General features: G+C 33.5%; 1 protein-coding gene across 1 annotated transcript in view; it reads right to left on the reverse strand.

The window, feature by feature from the left end:
* Nucleotides 1–1064, reverse strand: part of LOC111633192 (WD repeat-containing protein 91-like) — a 34153-nt gene extending 33089 nt beyond the window's left edge. Inside the window, exon 1 of the mRNA XM_023377716.1 lies at nucleotides 929–1064. Within this exon, the coding sequence (XP_023233484.1) occupies nucleotides 929–1048 (120 nt within the window). The 5' untranslated portion in view covers nucleotides 1049–1064. The remainder of the gene's footprint in view (nucleotides 1–928) is intronic.
* Between the last annotated feature and the right edge of the window lie 19180 nt (nucleotides 1065–20244).

Below are 20244 nucleotides of genomic sequence, written 5' to 3' on the forward strand. Positions count from 1 at the left end.
ACATTCCAAAGTTTATTTTGCTATTTTTCATTAAATTTTTCTAAATTGTTAAAGTTTTTTAAAAAGCAAACCTGACCTACAACTTGTGAAAATGTTAGTTTAATAAACATTTTGCTGATGTACAAGGTTGTATGTGACTGATTGAGTTATAAAAAATATTCTTTTTGTTCTTTATTACTAACAATAGTAACTACACGATGTTTAGCCTCCAATGTGTCATTATGTATTTGTTTATGATAATTAGCACTAATTTCAACTTATTTATATAAAAATTATAATTATTTTACTTTTATATTTTAAATGATTACTATAGAAGCTTTGATTCTGTTAATTTTCAATTTTACATTTTGATCTAAAGCATATACAATTTTATTCCTTGTATAATTGCATGTCTATAGAATCTTAAAAAATCCTCTTTAATTTTGGAGAAAAATACTGTGAAAGTTTAAGACTTATCTTTGATTTGAGCAAAGATAAGTCTTAAACTTTCACAGCTGACTAATAGATATTAAACTTCAAATGTATAAACCAAAATGATGTGTAAATAGGGCCAGTTTACTGCTAATAATCTATTTAACTGAATAAACATATCTTAAATGACCAAAAGTTTCCACCCAATTTTACAATTTTTGTTATTTAAGCCAATTTACTGATATAATTAATAAGTAAGTCATTTCTTTTTACCATAATCAACGATCTTCTGAAAGAGGATATTCCATATGCACATCAATTTCAGAAAAAAGAAATATTTCTCTTGACAATTTGATAAACCATACTCCAGCGATCTATTGCAAATATCATAGTTTTCATCAACACACATCACTTTCATTTTTACCAACAGAACCAATGACATCACACTATATAAAGTGGAGTTAATATCATTTCTACTACATTTAATATAATTGAATTTTTACTTTATCAGACTTACACGAAACCCACGATCTTTATCCGTTTTCAGTTCGGCATCAAAAGCCTTGAGAGCACCAAGAAAACCGCGATACAACAAATAATCTCTAACAAGTTCGTCTGCAAATCCAATAGCAGCCATTTTTAAATGTCACAAACGCCATCTGTAGGGGTATTCACAAAGCGTAGCTTTTCTCGGTCGTGGCCCAAGGTCTTAGATATTAGATTACAGTATATTCTAAGACCCTGGTCGTAGCCTACATTCATTAGTATAGACAGGGGTGGGCAAGCAAGAGGTCAGTGGGAGCCGAAATGTAGGTTTTGCAAAATGCATGGGAGCCGCAGTTATGTACGTTTTTTTATTTTGTACTGTAAATATTATATAAAACAAATATTGAATTTTTTTAAGAAACATATTTTGACAAAATTGTGGAAATAAAATTGTAAAAATAATAATAAAAAGCAGAAATTAACACTTTAAGCAAGAGCCGCATGTAACTCAAAAAGAGCCGCATTTGCCCATGGTGGATATAGACTCTAGACGGCCGGATGGCCGAGTGGCCAAGATGGCAACCTACCGCTCTGGGGGACCCGGGAACGAATCTCAGACGGGTCAAGAAATCTCCAGGAATTTTTCTGGGGTGGTCCGTTCGGATATGACGGGCCCCGTCCCTCACCACCAGGTCGCCCCATTGTGGGCCTGGCCGAACCCATAATGGGCCTGCTATAAGAGGCCCTCTTAGTGCCCACAGGGCGGAAAGAGTAAAAAGAAAAAAATAGACTCTATGGCAAAACCCATCGGCTTAAAGCGAAGATATCTTGGAACAACGTTGTAAAAATGAATAAATATATATTATTCAATCAAATGAATTAAAACGAATTTATCAATTGTGTTCAAATAAATTAAACATCTGCTAATTGCTTTTGTGACGTAGAAAATAAGTAACAATTTTGCTAGATGCTGAATTTTTAATTCTATTCTATTCTCCTCTGTTCATATGGAGTATGTAGCACTTGAGGCTATGACTCCGAAGACGATGATAGACACATGCGTAGGAAGCTTTCGTGTCTGCTTGGCCATACGTAAGCGCGGGAGGTTTTAATTAATTAAGGAAAACTGGCCCCTATTTAGGCGTTACAGACGTGGAGAAAATCCGGAAAACTCCACGTGTCCAGCCCGTCCGAGAGCAGCGCGAACCCACGACCGAACTCCCAGTGTTCAGGGAATGGAACCGCAAATTTTAATTAGCAACTTTGAAATTCTTTATTTGGTTTTACTTTTCATCATTTTTATATATTTTAGAAAAGGCAATTATCAGAAGACCTCCTGTTTTCTGTATTGGTTTTATGAGTTTGTGTATCAAAATAAAAATAAGTATTAATAACACTTTTGACTTTAATTTAAAAACTGAAATGTAACCGATTTGAATGCGTTCTAGAAAAAATTATTTTTAACAAATAAGGAATTTAGTTATAGTACCAGTATGCATTATATATTGCCATTGTTATATAAATTATTTTGCGATGATATCAAGAGAAAACAACTAAGTAAGGTGAACAATGTTGTGGTGTATACACTTTTCTTTTTGCTGTTCTTTTCTCCGTTTGTTAATTGTTTATTTTATTTTATTTTATTTTATTTTTTGACACTTGCTTGGAAAAGGCCAACGGCCATAGTGTCGTTTAGTTAAAATAAAATAAATAAATAATAATAAATCTACGTTATTGAGTTTATTGAATCTAAACACAAATTTTTCATTTTTTATGAAAATAAAAGTAGAAATAATAGCGAGGTTGAGGGTCGAAGTTTTAAACGCGAAAATTTGTACGTCGGACGTTCAGCGCCGTTTTCCTGTAAGCTTAGAAGTTTGAAAATGGTGTTTGAAATGTCGAGCATGATTCCACTGACTATCCAAACACCATTGTCAAACTTCTAGGCTTACAGGAAAACGGCGCTGAACGTCCGACGTACACATTTTCGCGTTTAAAACTTCGACCCTCAACCTCTCTATTAGAAGGTATTTAGTGTACATGGACCTCCTATCATTTATCGGTACAATCAGAGAGAAAAAAATTTTTTCTTCGCACACAACTCATAACACAAATATTATTCATTTTGTTATTTTCGTATATAGATCTAATAAACACAATAATGTTTAAATAGAAACACACAATTTCATATTAAAGATAAACATGATATAAAATACAATAAAATCTCGCTTAACGAGCACATCGCATAACGAGTGTTTTGCATAACGAGCAAAACAAATTGTAAAAAATAAAAATTTTGAATAAATGGTTAGGAACAGATTTCAAACATTTTTACATTCTTAAATTCATATTGCTTTATAATACAGTGATACCTCGACTTACGCTACCCCGACTTACGCGAACCCGGAGTTACGCGATTTTCAAATCTCGTCGATTTGTCTTTTGTTTGAGCACCAGGCAACTCTTGATTACTCATTCCCTCCACACTATTGTTCAACTTACATGTTCGGACGTGTCGCGCGGAATCGACACATATCTACAATTTATTTTGTTATTTATTTCTGTGTTTGTTATATCTAAGGAGACTTGAGAGACTCTATGTGGTGATTTCTTGTAACAATGAACGAATCAAAAGACGAGATAAGATTAACGAGAACATTTATTAGCTTACATACATCCGACTTGGATTTTACACACATTGAAAAATTATACCCCGACTTACGCGAATTCGACTTTCGCGGTTATCGCTCGGTCCCACCTATCGCGTAAGTTCGGGGTACTACTGTATTATTATTAATGTTCGATAACATTACTATTTCCAATTTTCTGGTTGTTTTCGCTTAACGAGCGCCGTTTTTCATAACGAGTGAGAGAAGAGGGAAAGTCCAGGATTGTGCGCATGCTCCATCAGTCTGTGTTTAGCACTCGTTCCGCTAGCATCTTAGGGTGCGTTTACTGTTAGCTCAGATCTCGCCCCTAGCACGCTCAGCTTGTATACTTTTTGTTAGCTACCAATGAGCACGGCGTTTACTTTTCGCATCCGTGATGTCATTGCATTCCTAGCGCGCTCGGCGTGCTCGGAGAATTTACAACAAGCTTGGAGTTTGTTCAAAGATGGCGGCGTCCATTACTGTGTATACTTTTACCAGAGTCGGTAGATTAACTGGTCTTTCGACTTCCTATCTTCGCTCGTTGCTAAAATCAACTAGAGACAAATGTTACCACTAGGGGCACTGCAATTACTACAAGAGCGCTAGATCGAATCGCTGTGAGGACGAATGTTTTCTTTTTATTGAAAGAGATATAACCTTCGAGTTCGATTTCATAATTTTCTATATGAATTTTATTATAAGAATGAAAAAGCTTTTATTTAAACCCAAAATCAGGTTTATGGATAAATAAATGACACTTAATAAAACATTAAACATAATTGTACTATTATGTCAGTCATTTACTTAACTAAATATCAAACTCAGCGTTTTTAAAACACTTAAAACATTAAACACCTTCCATCGCTGAGAAACGTTTATTTAATAAAATACGTTCCAACTCATTTACACTCGAGGATGGTGTATTCCATGAGGCTGAAAACGTTAAATATATTGCTAATTGCATTAGTTTCAATTTTTAAAACTAAAATCAAATTGAATCAGTTTTTTCATGTTTGTAGAAATCATTAATTCCAATAAATTGTAGAATTGTATAAAATACAGTAGATCTTAAAAGTTCTCGTTTCTTTAAATTATGTAACTTACCACGAAATCAGAACTTAAAATAAACACATCTTAAATTTAAAACAGTTGTTTATTGTGTATTATTTGCTTATCGATATTATATTTATTATAATAAGTATATTTAAATTTTGAAACGATATTTACACAAGATTTTCTCATTATAAATGCGTTTAAATCTTGTGCATTGTATAAACATTGGAAAAATAAATATTTAATCATATCTAAAATTTACGCTTCTTTTACAGATATGTAATTTCATAGATTTCAAATTTAAATGTAATCAAATAATACAAATTTATGAATTTTATAGCTTTTAAACTCTTTGTCCTGGAAAACAAAAAGTGTTTGTCCGCTTGCCAATTAGCGAGTTTAATCAGTCCGTAATGTGACGGTCTTGTGATGAAAATGAGTCTAACGTATTATGGTCAACTCATAAAAAAATTACTGAGGTGATAGGGATATGAAATCCAGTTCCTCAGACCAGAAGACTGATGGCTTTACTACTTCCGCAATTCTCCCATTAAACAAGATCTAAACAAAAAAATGATCTGATAAATTTTATTTAGTTCTTGCATCCTTTGATTTTTTGAGTTAGTAATTAATTTTTTATTTTCAATCTTAATTTCTTTGCATAAATATTATCCTCGATTTCTCCGCAGCCGATATATTGGCCGCGGAGATGCTGTTCACAACGTCTTGCTATTTTAAATTTTATTTTTATTGAAAACTTCTCACAGACACGTTTTCTTCTGCTTTCATTTTGTACAATTCCTTTTTATATATTCTTTATTTTTGAATAGATCCATTATTTTTGATTTTTAAAATAAATATTGGGTATAGAGTAGAGGTATTTGATATTTCCTATCCAGGTAAATGTGAGATTCCAGGGACTACTTTTCTAAGTTTTTAACGAAGCAAAACTGCGTTTTAACATAACTATCAGCAAGCAATTACATAATTCATGTTTCTAGGGCCATCAAAGTGACAAATTTCTCTCCCTCACACTGACCCGCAAAAAAAATCACAAATATGTTATAGCAATAATATGTTAAACGGAGTAATCTCGTAGGTTTCTTATTTCTTCTAGTTGTTTTTAGATTCTCCCCTTTGTCTTAGTTAACTGTGAACTTTCTCACACTTTAACAATTGATTGTTATAACATGCTAGCCGATTTTGTTTATTTTCATCATCCAGCAATGACACCTTTGACGTGTCATCGTTACCAAACAAACTGTCATCTGATCAGATTTCCACACTGGATCCCGATATAACGCGAGCGCACCCGAACTTCGGGGCGATCGTCCAAAAAGTCCCGAGGATTACCTATAATTTGTGAATTTGTGCCGTGGCCTATCGAACATCCATCCCGATTGACTCCCACGAAAGTGTTTTCACCCGAAGAAACCGTCGACAACGAGGTATGATAATTGATCGTCTATGTACTGTACGTTCTCTCTTTCGGTCGAAAATAGTATTTGGAAGGATTAACGCTTGCTTAATAATAATAACACTCTCTAGTGATTTGTACTAGCTTGAGGAAATTGTATTCCTTGCATTTAGATTTGTCTGTAAAATTTTAGCTTTTATTAAATTTGTTGAATTTTTCTTAATTGGTCTTTCTATGATATCGAGGACGTCTTATCGACTACCTCACAAACTCTCCCACTCGCTTAAACATGTAAAAAATCGAAGAACGCCATCCAGTGACATCGTGAACGGATCTTTACGATCTGATGAGGAGCATAGAGTTCGGTGCTCCACCCCCAGCTTCTCACATAAGACTTTCGTTTTTGATTTATGTTCACTTTTTGCTAGTTCTATTGATACCATAAATGTATAAGGTAGTTCATAATATTTTTACTGTATACTTTTCTTAATTTTAGTAGGCAACTTATCTTGATTATTTTGTAAATCGTAAATGCAATATATTCAACTTATTTCTGTTATTGTATATCACAATAATTGGAAAAATGTTGTATCAAAAACTACTGGTAAACTGTCATATGTTTATGAAGATCAGGATTATCTAAATATATAAAATTATAAGGATGCACCGATTAATCGGTAAGTAATCGGTAATCGGCCGTATCGGCCACTTAGCCGATTAATCGGTAAGTAATCGGTAATCGGCCGTATCGGCCACTTAGCCGATTAATCGGTATCGGCCATTTCCCCGATTAATCGGTTTCGATAATCGGCCAATTTTACATTTTGGTATTTTTGTTAGAATGTTACGTACAATGCTAGTAATAAAACCTAATAAATTTCTGTTATATACTTATTATTTATTACATGACAAACTGAATATTAAAAAAATTTACAATTTAAATTATTCCTTTCATCGATACATATTATTAGTATAATATAACGTATAATACTGTATAAAGTTTAAACTTTAAATTAAAAACAGCGTATTGAATATGTTAAGAAGATAAATTACATTTTTATTTGTTTTATATTGTTTTAAACATATAAAACAAATAAAAATTTAATATTCAAACTGTAAAACCCTTAAATTGTAATGCAAAAACATGAGAATTTCACCATTTTCAGGGCATAACCTATTTTTTGCCGGCTCATAAATGTTACCTCCAGTGCTGAAAATTTTTTCACTTTCAATGGAAGATGCTGGGGCTCTTAAATATTTCATAGCTATTTTGCTCAAATTAGGAAAAAGTTCTTTTAAACTTTTCCACCACAAAAATAGGTCACTATGTCTTTGTTTAAAGGGTAAATATAAATATGTTTCTAATTCTTGATCGAAACGTTTGTTCGTCTCTTTCGTTTTTTTTCTTTCTTTTTAAAAACATGCTATTCTTCATTCTTTCGTTTACCAGAAGCTAATTCATCAAATAAATCAGAAAAACTTAGAAATTCACCTCCATCTTGATCACCTCCAGAAGTAGAAGCTTCAGAATTTAATTCTTATTGAGATTTCCTCTAGCATATCCTCTTTTTGAAATTTCATTTTGAATCTAATAAAAATGACAAGCATAAAGACTTGTTTTCTATATATGCTGAAAATTTTTTTTTATTGGATTTTCTAGTTCTTCTGTTGTGGTATTAATGCCACTAAAGGAACTACTGATCTTTGCTTTTGATAAGAATAATTTCAGAGTCTCTATTGTGGGAATTATTGAAGATGAAGTGGCTTCTCGTTTGCTGGCTTTCCACAGTAATTTCTTTGAATGGTTTTACAAGTAGAACAATTTTTTCAACGAGAGACCACTGATATGGGCTCAACGTAGGAATTTTATTATCTATAGCATATGTGACAAGGGCCTTTTGCTGTTCCAACATGTAGTATGTAGAATTCCAGCGAGTAGGAACATCTTGAATTAATTTGTGTTTCTGCAAACCTAACTTTTCTTGCAAATCTTCCAATTTGATTACAGCTACAGCAGAATGATTAAAATGTGTGACAATATTTCTATTAACTGTGATTATAGTTTTCACATCTTGTTCAGAAAATATGCATTCGTTTAGTGTCAGCTGCAGCGTATGTATAAAGCATGATAATGCTTCTAAGTTGCAATTCCTAATTCCAGCTACCAGATTTGCTGCAGAATCTCTTAGTACTAAGAATATCTTATCACTTGTCAACTTATACTGTTCAAGAACAATTTTTAACTGTTCACTGATTCGTGTAGCTGTGTGGGAACCTTCAAAGGAAACAATTTGCAAAACAGCTCTTTCCTGCTGAAAATCATCCTTCAACCAGTGGGCTGTTACACTTAAAAAAGGAGAATTGTTTGTAGTTGCTGTCCAAATATCAGCGGTTAAAGAAATATATTTTGTTTCTGTTAAACACAGAAACACTTCAGCTTTTTAATAAACAATGTCGAAGTTTCCATGCATCAACAATTAAGTGTTGAGATTTATTTTAGAAACAAAGGAAGAGATTGTTGATTTTGCGAGGATATTCGATCGTCTCTTGTTTACCTGACCTGAGGGAGATGGAAATACCAGGTGGAGAAAAATGGGTTTTTTTTACATTATAATTAACTGTATAATTAACTCTAGGATCTCACACTAGTAATGCAATAAATTATTAACACTAATCGGCCGATTAATCGGTATCGGCCGATAATGCATGGCCGATTAATCGGTAATCGGTAATCGGCCATTTTGCTTATCGGTGCATCCTTATAAAATTACTTGTTCTGACTGACTGACTGACTGAGTCACTGATTGATTTATCATCGCACAGAGCAAACGCTGAACCTAAAGAGGTGAAATTTGGTACACAGAGTACGTCATGAAAACACTAAGAAGGGATTTTTCGAAATTGCCTTGAGGGGAGAGGATTAAGACTTAACCTGAAGAACGCCTTCTACTGTACTATTTCAGATGTGATTTTTTGTTTTCAACTACGTTTAGTCTTCATTGAGTACTTAGGTATATTAAATTGATAACATTTCAGGCATTGTTATAAATATTTTCATATATTTCGATTTTTTAACCAAATGTTCGAACCGTTTTAAATTCGAATTTGTTATTGCATATTGGTTCGATTATAGAACGACTGTAAACGTTCCAGAAAATTGATCAAATTGAAAACAGTTCGTTTGATTCTCAGCAATTTTCATTATTCTCAGAGGTAGGGGTGTTATATAACAATTACTATGGTTGTTGAAACACTGAATATAAATATGGTTTGCTTGGAAAACCACCGCGGGCAAAGTCTGGGAAACAGCTAGTAAACTATATAATTATTGCTGGAGGTTGGAAGGAAAGCAGGAAATCACCCATCAACTAATGTAAAAATATGAAAACTGTATGTCTAGCGACTAGTTTCTTATTCCCTGGCCATTATTTTATTGTAAAACTATTCAGTATAATATAAAGCATTCAACTCCGACATCTAAAATGCATTTCGGCACTTTTTGCTGTGCTCTTTTCACTTAGGTTTTTTACCGGAGTTTTACACAATACATCCAGATTCAATACAATATCCTCACGACAACATATCTAAAATCATACATTTATTAACATTTATAGACTATGGTTCACTGTCGACAGTTACCCACTACCACATAAACAGTGCACTTCTATTTTAAAAACTTGCAATTAATATAATTTACAATATTTAGCCTAAACCTCTTTAAAAACTTTGACCTTAAAATGTTTCCATTAACTTTTTCAACACTTGCACATTTTGTGTGAACAGTATTAAAATTTTCTATCCATTAAAAGTTTTACATTAAACAGTATTGGTGACTTTTGCCATTTTTCTTTTATATGCTGTATTTAATTTTGACCTGTGGAGGCTTGCATGTATAGGATATGTTTTTAATAGATCATGCCTACAGCTGGCTGATCCCTGATCGTATGACTTGTATGTGCATGCTTCGTAAAACTTATTTCTCCAAACTGTCAATTTTGAGGAATTAACAAATTATACGAAGAGCATTTATAAATAAATTGCATGCATATGAATTAGAGAAAATTGGCGTGTTTACATTGAATTTATGTATTTGATAAATTCTGCTATGAAGCAAGTCTAAGTATCTCTAAATAATTGTGTCATTGTTACGGATAGTTGAGTGCAGTTTCGAAGTACATTTCTTCTCATCAAGCACTCCTGTCAGTTCAATTAAAGTCGAGAATACCGAATAGAAACCACTGGCTGCCTGTAAATAGCATAAAGAAATATTTTACTGTAAATTTTCTATAATTATTTGAATTATAATGTTATACGTTTATATTTAATATATCAAGTAAAGAGCTGGCTTTGCATAAACAACTGCGATCTTACCCGAATCAAGAAGTTTTTTTTTCACAAAAAAAAATCCTCCGATAGATGCGCCAATGGGCATTCCTCCGAATATCTTCATGAAGCAAATGACCTAACACCAATAATTTGAATTAAAACATAAATAAAGTAAAATAAAATTTAAAGTATGATATTATACTTTTAACTTATATGTCAACATGAGAGGAGAGATGAAATATTTTTCCACAGAGATGAAATTGTCGTATATCTGAAACAATATTATTAGATTCTTAAAAATAGACTAAATGATTTATATTAACTTTTACTTACGATTGATGTTAAAGTTGATAATCCCCAGGATGACAATAAACTCAAACTTAATAATATTAACGCAAGTGTAGCCATGATTAAACGGGCGAAAAAATTCATCTTTGCAAAAATGGCTCCGTATAAAAGAAAGCACGTTTCGTATACGAAATGGATGTAAATGAGAGGCAAAAGAAGCTCCCATTTTTCGTTTACTTGTTGAAAAAATTCCCACAGCTCTATAAATTTTTCGATTAGATCCTGGAGATAATATTTTGTCGCTTTATTTACGGTTTGTAATTCCGAAGAGATTTTAGATAATCTTTTCGATACGAGTAATACACAGAGTGTGCTTATGACAAACACAAAGACGATATGAATAAAGGTAAGCATAAACCAAATTTGAATGGTGACTAAACATGTAATTTGTCTCATTTTGTGCTTTTCTCCAAAATCAATATATGAATGGCCAATAAACGGTATTAAAATGGCAATCAATGCCATTGAAAGGACAAGATACAGAAACGAATTCCGTAAATATGGTTGAACTTTATCAAAATATTTTTCTTCGCCTTCATAACTACTTTTGGACATAGAATGTAATTTGAACTTTTTCCTCCTTATAATACTGAATTGCAACGCAATATACAAAGAACAAGTTAACGGCAAGAATTTGCAATAGAAAGCGTGTTCTTCAAACAAAAGAAATATTCTACCGCATGGGATATCGACTACAAGAATTACGGCAATAAATATTACAGAGATCCATAAGATTATTTCGATTATTCTTTCGTAAGTTGAGAAAAGAGAGGCGGATATTTTACGCTTTCGACATTTACAAGGTTCTACAAGATTCAATCCGAAAATTTCATATACGGAAATAATAGGATCAAATAGACCAACGATGCAAATGTTACTAGGATAAGATTTCGTACAATTTGCCATAATAGTTTTTCTGCGAATAATTCGAAAAATATTTATAATAATAAAAGAACTTGATCAACAACTGGAAAATTATTATATGAAATTTTCATCTTTAAAACTCACCTCGCTTTACAAATGAAGAATGAAACTTTTGTTTAGTGATAGAAACGAAAAGCAATCATAACTGAAAAGGCAGGCGAAAAATGTCTTTCCATATTATTTTCTACAATTAGTCCTACTGAGTGAACTCGTAAGCAGAAAACACATTGTCTGATGAGGTAACATTCTTAACGTCCAACTTCAATTTCGTGTGTACAGATTTACATCAGGTGTATCCTCATCTTTAATTCTTCGTGCTGTTTAATAATTCATAAACGATTTCATTACGAAAGTGTCAATATTTACTTTTTAAATGTATACGCAACCGGATTGTAATGTTCACTTCTGTTGAATATATTACAGAAGATTTATTTAGGTCAATCTGAATAAATTAAATGTGCTGTAAAAATACTTTTTATTTCTTTAAATTGTTTTACTGCGCTTAGTCATTACGGATTAATTCATTATGATAGTTATTGTCAGTGGCGGATGAGTCACTCGATGCCATCTGGTTTTGAGGTCTCCTTGTTTTGAATACTAAGTAATACTATGAAATCAATTTATAACATAAAATGATTCAATAACTAGTCACATAACGTTCCCGGCAAAACCGTTAAAATTGTGTGTGGCGCCACGTGTTATGAAATTTTTATTAAAAATAACTTTTATATTATTAATTATTATAAAATAGCAAAATGCTTAATTTTGAGGGTAAAGATGAGTATTGTATTAAGAAAATTGTAAATGCTAATAACGAGTGTAAAATCTTCATTACGAACGATCCATTCAAGATATGACACAGGATCCCCTTCTATCTCCATACGACTTTGACTTTTAACCACCAAAAGTTAATAGCACAAATTCCCCTAATATATTAACATCTCTGCAAAATTTCAGAAATTTTCGCAAAAGGCACAGAATTTAGTAAGCTTAAAATTGGGTGAACAAAATTGTACAACTCTCCCACCCACACAAACTAACATTCGTGCATGCAGAAAAACCCCCAATACTTTTTATTTATTTATTTATTTATTGCAATTCTGCACGTTTCAAAGTATTCCGAATCCAAAAATGTAAAATTTTTCTGGCTTTATTTTTTGACTGATCGCCACACTTTCCCCGTATTATATAAAACAGAACCAGGAAAGTAAACAACAATACTAAAATCACTAATTACACCAAATGGTAGCAGTTAAAATCTTTTTTATTTGTTCGCGCAGTTTACAGTTTGCAAGAAATCAACTGCACTTATTTGATTGGGTAGTAGGTACTGTACATAAACGAGCAATTTTAAATATTATTTCTTATTTAAGATATTTTCTCAAAGTCGAAAAGGATATTTTATTTGTCAGTTAATAAGTAGTGAAAACTTTTACTACGCCGTTTACGGCAAATTTCGCTTTTGGTGGCAACGACGGGTACTATCGACCGCCATTTTACTTTACGTCAAAACATTACACATTAACCCTCAATATAACAATATTTTTATAATCTAAGTACGAGCCAGGTCTTGAAGGTTTTTACTCTGAGCCGTATGATTGTTTATTTATAGTGTACTCAGGTCATTCTGATTCGTACCATAGGTTGTTGATTTTTCGGACAGTGTTTTTTCTTTTCCAGAATGTAAGTGGTATTCATGTGATTTTATTTTAGTTACAGTTTGTTTGTGAAAATTTTGATTTCAACTCGTAAAAATATTTACAATAAAAAACTATATCTTTGACCTTTGTCATATTATGAACAGCATTGTTGAAGTTAAAATCCTTCTAAGAGGTAATGTGAAACCGGGACATCACCCCCAGACGGGAAACGGGCTGTCGAGTTAAGGCCAATATGTCGGTAACTTTTCATAAACAAGACCGGAGCGGTAAAGAACGGGGTGTGAGACGATTTAATTGTCGCCTTCCCGGACCAAATTGATACGTCCCCGATCGTAGATCGTGGAAGGTGGGAGAGAGATCGACCGCCAGGGAGAATTCGACGGTCATCTTACACAGAGTTCAAAGCGGAAAGTTGCGGACCCTCTTTCGCGGTTGGGACTGTTTGACCCGGCTGCGTCTTTTCCGAGTCAGAAAAACACATTGGACCAAAATTTACGGGACCGTCACCTTTCAATGGGTTGCGCCCTTCCCCAAGGGAAAGGGCGAGATTCAACTTCGGAGGGTAGCGGCCCGGATGGGGGTGTTCAGCAACCCCGAGGCCCGAATCGCATCCCTGGCAACAATAAAGGACCACCGTTCGGACCAACCAAAACCTCGGGATTTCGGATGAAAATGATATAAAAGCCCGAGATCCCAAGGACACGTGGAGAATGTGGGAAGTTGAGGCGGGAAACCTAGGGAGATTCTAAAGGACTCTCTTTCTCGTTTTCGGACCCATCCTACAAGATCAACGGAGACGAACTTGTTACCGGATTGCGTAACTCATCTATTGTAAGCGTATCTTTGCCTAAATAAACGCGTTAAGTTTGTAAATTCGGTCTCTGTTTGAGTCTCTCTTTACGTCCAGCAACCGCTACCCTCATACTTCAAAAGACTTCTCGCGTCATCCTGACAGATCGCGGGAAAATCAAGGGTCACACAACCTTTCACCTAAGGCAGACCCTAGGCAAGTTGCATCGGGACTTTTTTGGAAACCTTAAGGCTGCTATCCTCATGGGTTAATCCTCAAAGGAGTAACCATGCATGCCTGATTTTGAGTCATTCCTGGATGTGTGGGGGGAGAAATTTAACAGTTTCGGCGAACTGTACCGACCACCCGAGTAGAATCGGCCATATTCTTTAGGTTAATTCTCAAAGGAGTAATCATGCATGCCTGACCTTTATAATTCTTGGTAGTTTATGGGGTACAATTTAACAGCTTCGGCGACCTGTACCGACCACCCGAGTAGAATTGAAAAACCATTTGATTTTCCTGGCACAGTGTCAGATTGCGTAGGCCGACCTAAACGTGTGTGAGAACAATGTCTCGTGAATGTTTGGAAGAATTATTTTCTATAACCTTATTAACTTTTATTATTTACAACCTAAAAAATTAATTTTTCAGGTTATAAATTATTTTCAGATCAAAAATTTCTTGAGTAAATATTTAGAAAACTTCTCACTTCATTTCTTCCGTTTTCAGAAAACATCTTGATACTCTATATCATTTTCTTCTACATTTTAAAAAATTTATTGTTTTAATATCCAAGTAAATTAAAACATGACAACTTAAAATAAGACAAAGTTTAATAAATTCTTTTTAATTATTAAATTATAAAATTAATTTGCGATAATAATGTTTACAATTTGTACTAATATCGGATGTGGTTGAGAATTATTAATATATATTCGTCTATAAAATTTAATCCATGAATTTTTTTGGTAGTAAAATCGACTTGCCATTGTCTTTCGCTGATAATTGATGCTTTTTAACATAATCTATAGCCCAAGATTTCTCTTGAAAAATTAATTTTGTGATCTGAAATAATTCCATTAAAAATTATTCATATGAAAAATTAATTTTGTGATCAGTGATACCCAAACCACTACTACTACTATTTACACCATAGACTTCTATGCATACTTTTTTCCCGCGAGTTTTAATAGAATTTGTTGCCAATAAACATCAGTGGCGTAATCATAAACACAATGGCGTAGCGAACATAACTGCACCCGGGCCGCGACACTATATTGGCACCCCCTCCCCCTCCAGAAACAAATTTTGTTTTTCTTGGAAACCATTAGGCTCCCCTCTGCCAGTGGCGCCCGGGGCAAGCTGCCCCAGCCTCTGCTGAGAGGTTTTCTTCGTTTTTGAGCGATAGGAAATTCGGAAGTTCCTCAAGGCCAGGCAGCCTCAAAGGATTAACCCATGGTGTATAGCAGCCTTTACAGTAATAAGGAGCTAATAATTGTGGGAAAATGGAAGAATTGTTGCATTTTCCCCATCAAAACAAGACAAAGAAAACATGCCAGTAAGTGAAAGAGACTGATATGATGTGCACCATTAAGATGTGTACAAATTGTGTAGTATATATGCATCATTCTAGATAACAAAAATATATTAACATGAACTAACCTTTCATTCGTTATGTTATAGAAAACAACCAGACACTAAAACCATGAGTCTGAAGACGGATTAAAAAATTACCAATCGAAATGCATTGTTAAATAGGCGAAATAAAGCGAACTGTTTTAATCTTGGTCTCTGTTAATTGCGGATAAATAATGTTAAGTAAAACGTGATAAATACCACTAGTCTCAGTAATGGAAGAAGAAACCTTTATATATATCTTTTTATATTTTTAATTATTATCGAAAGCTTAATTTTGAAAGCTCAAAATTTTAAAATTTTGAGAAAATTTTTAAATTTTCGTTTTAAAAAATTGTAAATATTAATAAGGAATTTCGTTTTAAAAAATTGTAAATATTAATAAGGAATAACGTCAATAATTCCTGCCTCTCTCGAGATATAACACATGGCAACCATCTGTCTCCCTCACCCCTTTAATATTAAGGAGCTATGATGGTATTAAAAAATAATAAGGAACATCAACGTTCCTTATACACTATCATGTTACAGATATCATGCCGAATTTCATTTCTTATAGTTGTCAACATACACATACACGAAATACTTTTTATTTTTTTTTTGGGTCCAAGAAGTCTCAAAACGTGGAGATTTACAAAAAACTGAGGTTCAAATTTGACAAAATTCCAATGCGCCCCCTTATTATGTATATATAACAGCCGGAAAAGTTAAATTAAGAATATTTAGAAATGCATTTAACTTATCGCTACAGAATATTTTGTCTTGTTTAGAAACGTTTAAATAAAAATTTAAAGAAAGAAATGTCTTGTTATTTACTTTCAGAATTAAAAAATATAAGTAGGATCATTTTGTTCGTTAAGTTATGGCAACGTAACACTTGGGCGATCTACCTAGGGCAGGGGTGGCCAAACTTGGCGCATTGGACGATTACAAGTGGCGCTTCAGTCGTTTCCGAGTAACATTGGCAGATTCGGCTTCATTACATACAGAATTCGGTGCAATCGACCTATTGACCTTTTTTTTTTTTTTTCTTTTGCTTCTACGTTAAACTATGCATTCGTGTTCACGTACACCACTGATGTCATATAGAACTACTTTATACGGGTAGTGTAGCTACCCGTGTAAGACAGTTCTCTTATAAATTATAGATTATAAATAGTTTCTTCTTCTTATAAATTGAAATACCTAATTAACGGGTAGCCGAAATTTTTCTCCGCCCCGGGCTGCTAACACTCACGGTACGCCACTGCGCATCTGAACTCGTCTATCAAAAAATTGGCGCATCGTATGCAAAAGGTTGGCCACCCCTGACCTAGGGGATGCCTTTCAGGAGGTCTTTTAAGGGAAAATGGCTCCTATTTAGGCGTTACAGACGTGGAGAAAACCCGGAAAACTCTATGTGGCCAGCCTATCCGAGCGAGGCACGAACCCACGACCGAACTCCCAGTGTTCAGGATACAAAGACCGCTTGGCCACTGGTATTCAATTTTCTTCCGTCATGGCATCGCTACAGCCACTCTATATAGTATATTCTAGTTCGTTGTTTAGAACATAGTTGAGAGAGCAATATATCCAGTGGTGATATTCGAAATATTTAACAAAGGGTTCGCTAACAGAAAATTTTTCCAACACCTTAAACCTCAAATCCGAGATATCTCGGGTAAATTACATAGTGTTACATAAAACTCGGGCGTTTGGACCCTCTAAAAAATTCTTGTTTTTTTGGATTTTTGGAATGTTTTTTGTCTCCAAATTTTTTCAAAAATTTTTTCCTGCGCGAAAAAATTTTATCGCGATTTTAATTTACCTTTAATGACGCACGATTTACGCTTAATTGCTTTTTAATTGTTTTTTAATGGGAGTTTGATATCAAATTTTATTCATCGTTCTAAAGTTGTAGTGCACAAATTTTCCTTCGATAAAGTTATTTCAAGCTAGTTTCTGGTGTCAAAAACGACCTCCGATAGTTTTTAAATTTTTTTAATTAATAGATTTATTATATATAAGTTTAATTAAGTCGGGGGGTCGGAAATCGCAATAAATATTTTAATTTTTATTGCGATTTCCGACATTTTTATTGCGATTTCCGCAATAAAAATTTTAATTTTTTAAAAATATTTAAAAATATACGGCCAGCTAGTATTCACCCTACTATAAACCCATCGCCTCCCGAGACTTCTATGAGAATGTCCCGGAAAATCGGATTCCAGCTGTGTTCAAGATCATCCAGCTGTTTAAACAATGACTCATCAGCGTCAGATTTCACTGAAAGACTAGACAAAGGAAAATAAAATCTGCAGCTTTTTCTTCAAAATAAACGCATTCCTTTCGTTTTTTCAATTTTAACTATTTTTTATGTTTAATTACAATAATATCAAAAATTGCTAGAGTCCCAAAGAGTTAATATATTTTTTAAAAGAAACAAAACCGCTGAGAAATGTTACGTGTGTTTAACAACGGGTTCGGAAAACTTTGAAAATGTTAATAACGGGTTCGGCCGAACCTGTGCGAACCCGCTGAATATCACTACTGAATATATCTATCGACAATGCTTTAGGTAACGTTGCACACTGCCAACGTTGCCAGGTTTTTGGAAAAATAATCGATTAATCGTATTTGTCATAATCGAATTAAAAAGAATATCGTTTTTGCAGCTTTATTCGATTAAAATCGATTTTAAAGTCTTCGAATAATCTATTAATCGCTTATAGCTAGCCAGAAGCAATATAAAACTACCTTAGGCAGTGGAATGTCGCTTAAGGAGCATAATTCGTTCCAAAATCTTACTCGTAATGCGAAATACTCGTTAAGCGAAACAATTTTTCCAATATAAATTAATATAAAATACAATAATGCATTCCATGCCAAAAAATACTTAAATATTTTATGTGTAACGTTTATTAAAAGAAAATTACATATGCATTGTTAAGGAGCGTGAATCATTTCTTCTAGTGCGAAATGAACAACCTAGAATGCGAATTCAATTTGCAGAAAACAAAAAAAATCACAGGTAATGTCTGATAAACACACCAAACGATATGCCAAATTCTTGGGTTATGTGAAGGCTACAATTAAATACAGTATTAGAAATTAAATGATTTGACTAGAGGCAGAGTCGGTAGATTAATCTACGGACTCTGCCTCTAGTCAAATCTATTTTAAATAACTTTACCGAAGTAAAATCCGTGCACTAGAACTTTTGAACGATGAATGAAATTTGATTTTAAAAAATCTCATAAAAACAATTAAGCGTTAATCGTGCGTCATTAAAGGTTGATTAAAATCGCGATAAAATTTTTTCGCGCAGGTAAAAATTTTTGAAAAAAATTTGGAGATTTAAAAATGTATATTTTTTTCGAGGGTCGAACAGACCATGTTATGTAACCTGCTCGAGACTGACTCGAGCGTGGGGCGAAAGCGGTTTAAGAGCTTCAATGAATACTGACTTAATAGAAGTGATTTTTTTTTTAATAAGGAGTAATTCAGTTCATAACAAAGATGAAAAATAATAAAATAATCAACCTTTTTCTTTACTAGTCTAAATGTTATATTTTTATTCTTAGCTTATATTGTCTCTGCATATAGAACTTATTTAATACCCAATATACTCGTATATTATGTACAACATTTTTATTAAACTAATTTGTTTGTGTACGAATGTATTTACTATTTTTATTCAAACATGCTTACCAAATACCATTGCCATCATCAAACAAGTCACTAAATGTGAATTTATATATTCAGTAGATGTGTCAAATTTTAATGTTTAATTAGTTTTTTAAAACCATTTATTTTGTATTTAAAAAAAATCAGAATCGTTCTCATTATTACTTTCCTGACAGTTATACAGTATAGGCTTATAACAAAGGAAAAGAATGACGATCAGTCAAAAAAATGACTCCCAAATTTTCTCTTGTGGACTCGGGAAGCCTTGAAACGTAGCGAAGTGCAAAAACATTCGGGGTTTTTTCTGTACGCGCGAATTTTAGGGTGCGACTATGCAGACGCGAATTTAGAGCGAGCGATTTAGTTTTCGCAAAGGAAAACCATGCACAAACGAGAAGCGAGAAATAACGCTGGCGAGAGCGAATTTCTGGTTGTCGCACATATCTGACAGGTTTTGATATTTATCGCTTCTCGCTCGCGTCTGCATAGTCGCAGCCTTAGAATGTGTACCAACCGATCAACTATTTCGAAGCTTAACTCCTGTGTTAAACCATCCTACTCCGATTCAAAATCGTGCCTCCTATACAGTCTAACATTCTTACATACAGAAAAAAAACCCGAATATTTTGCATATCTCGACACTTCGAGGTGTCCCGAGTTCAAAAATTATCGAATACATATTTATATATTGATTATGTCATTACTTAGAGGAGTATTTTAGCTTTGGAATAAAAAGTTTCTAAGTTCTATCTTAATTGAAGCTTATATTCTGAGGTCACGTGATTACGTCAGAATTTTTGTGCCTACTTTGTTAACAAGTTCGCCCCTGGTCCGAGTCGGAGTCGTGTAAAAATCTACCGACTCCACAGTCCT

The sequence above is a fragment of the Centruroides sculpturatus genome, unplaced genomic scaffold (genome assembly GCF_000671375.1).
Source record: "Centruroides sculpturatus isolate CEXI.00-Female unplaced genomic scaffold, Cexi_2.0 scaffold127, whole genome shotgun sequence".
NCBI classification, from domain to species: Eukaryota; Metazoa; Arthropoda; class Arachnida; order Scorpiones; family Buthidae; genus Centruroides; species Centruroides sculpturatus.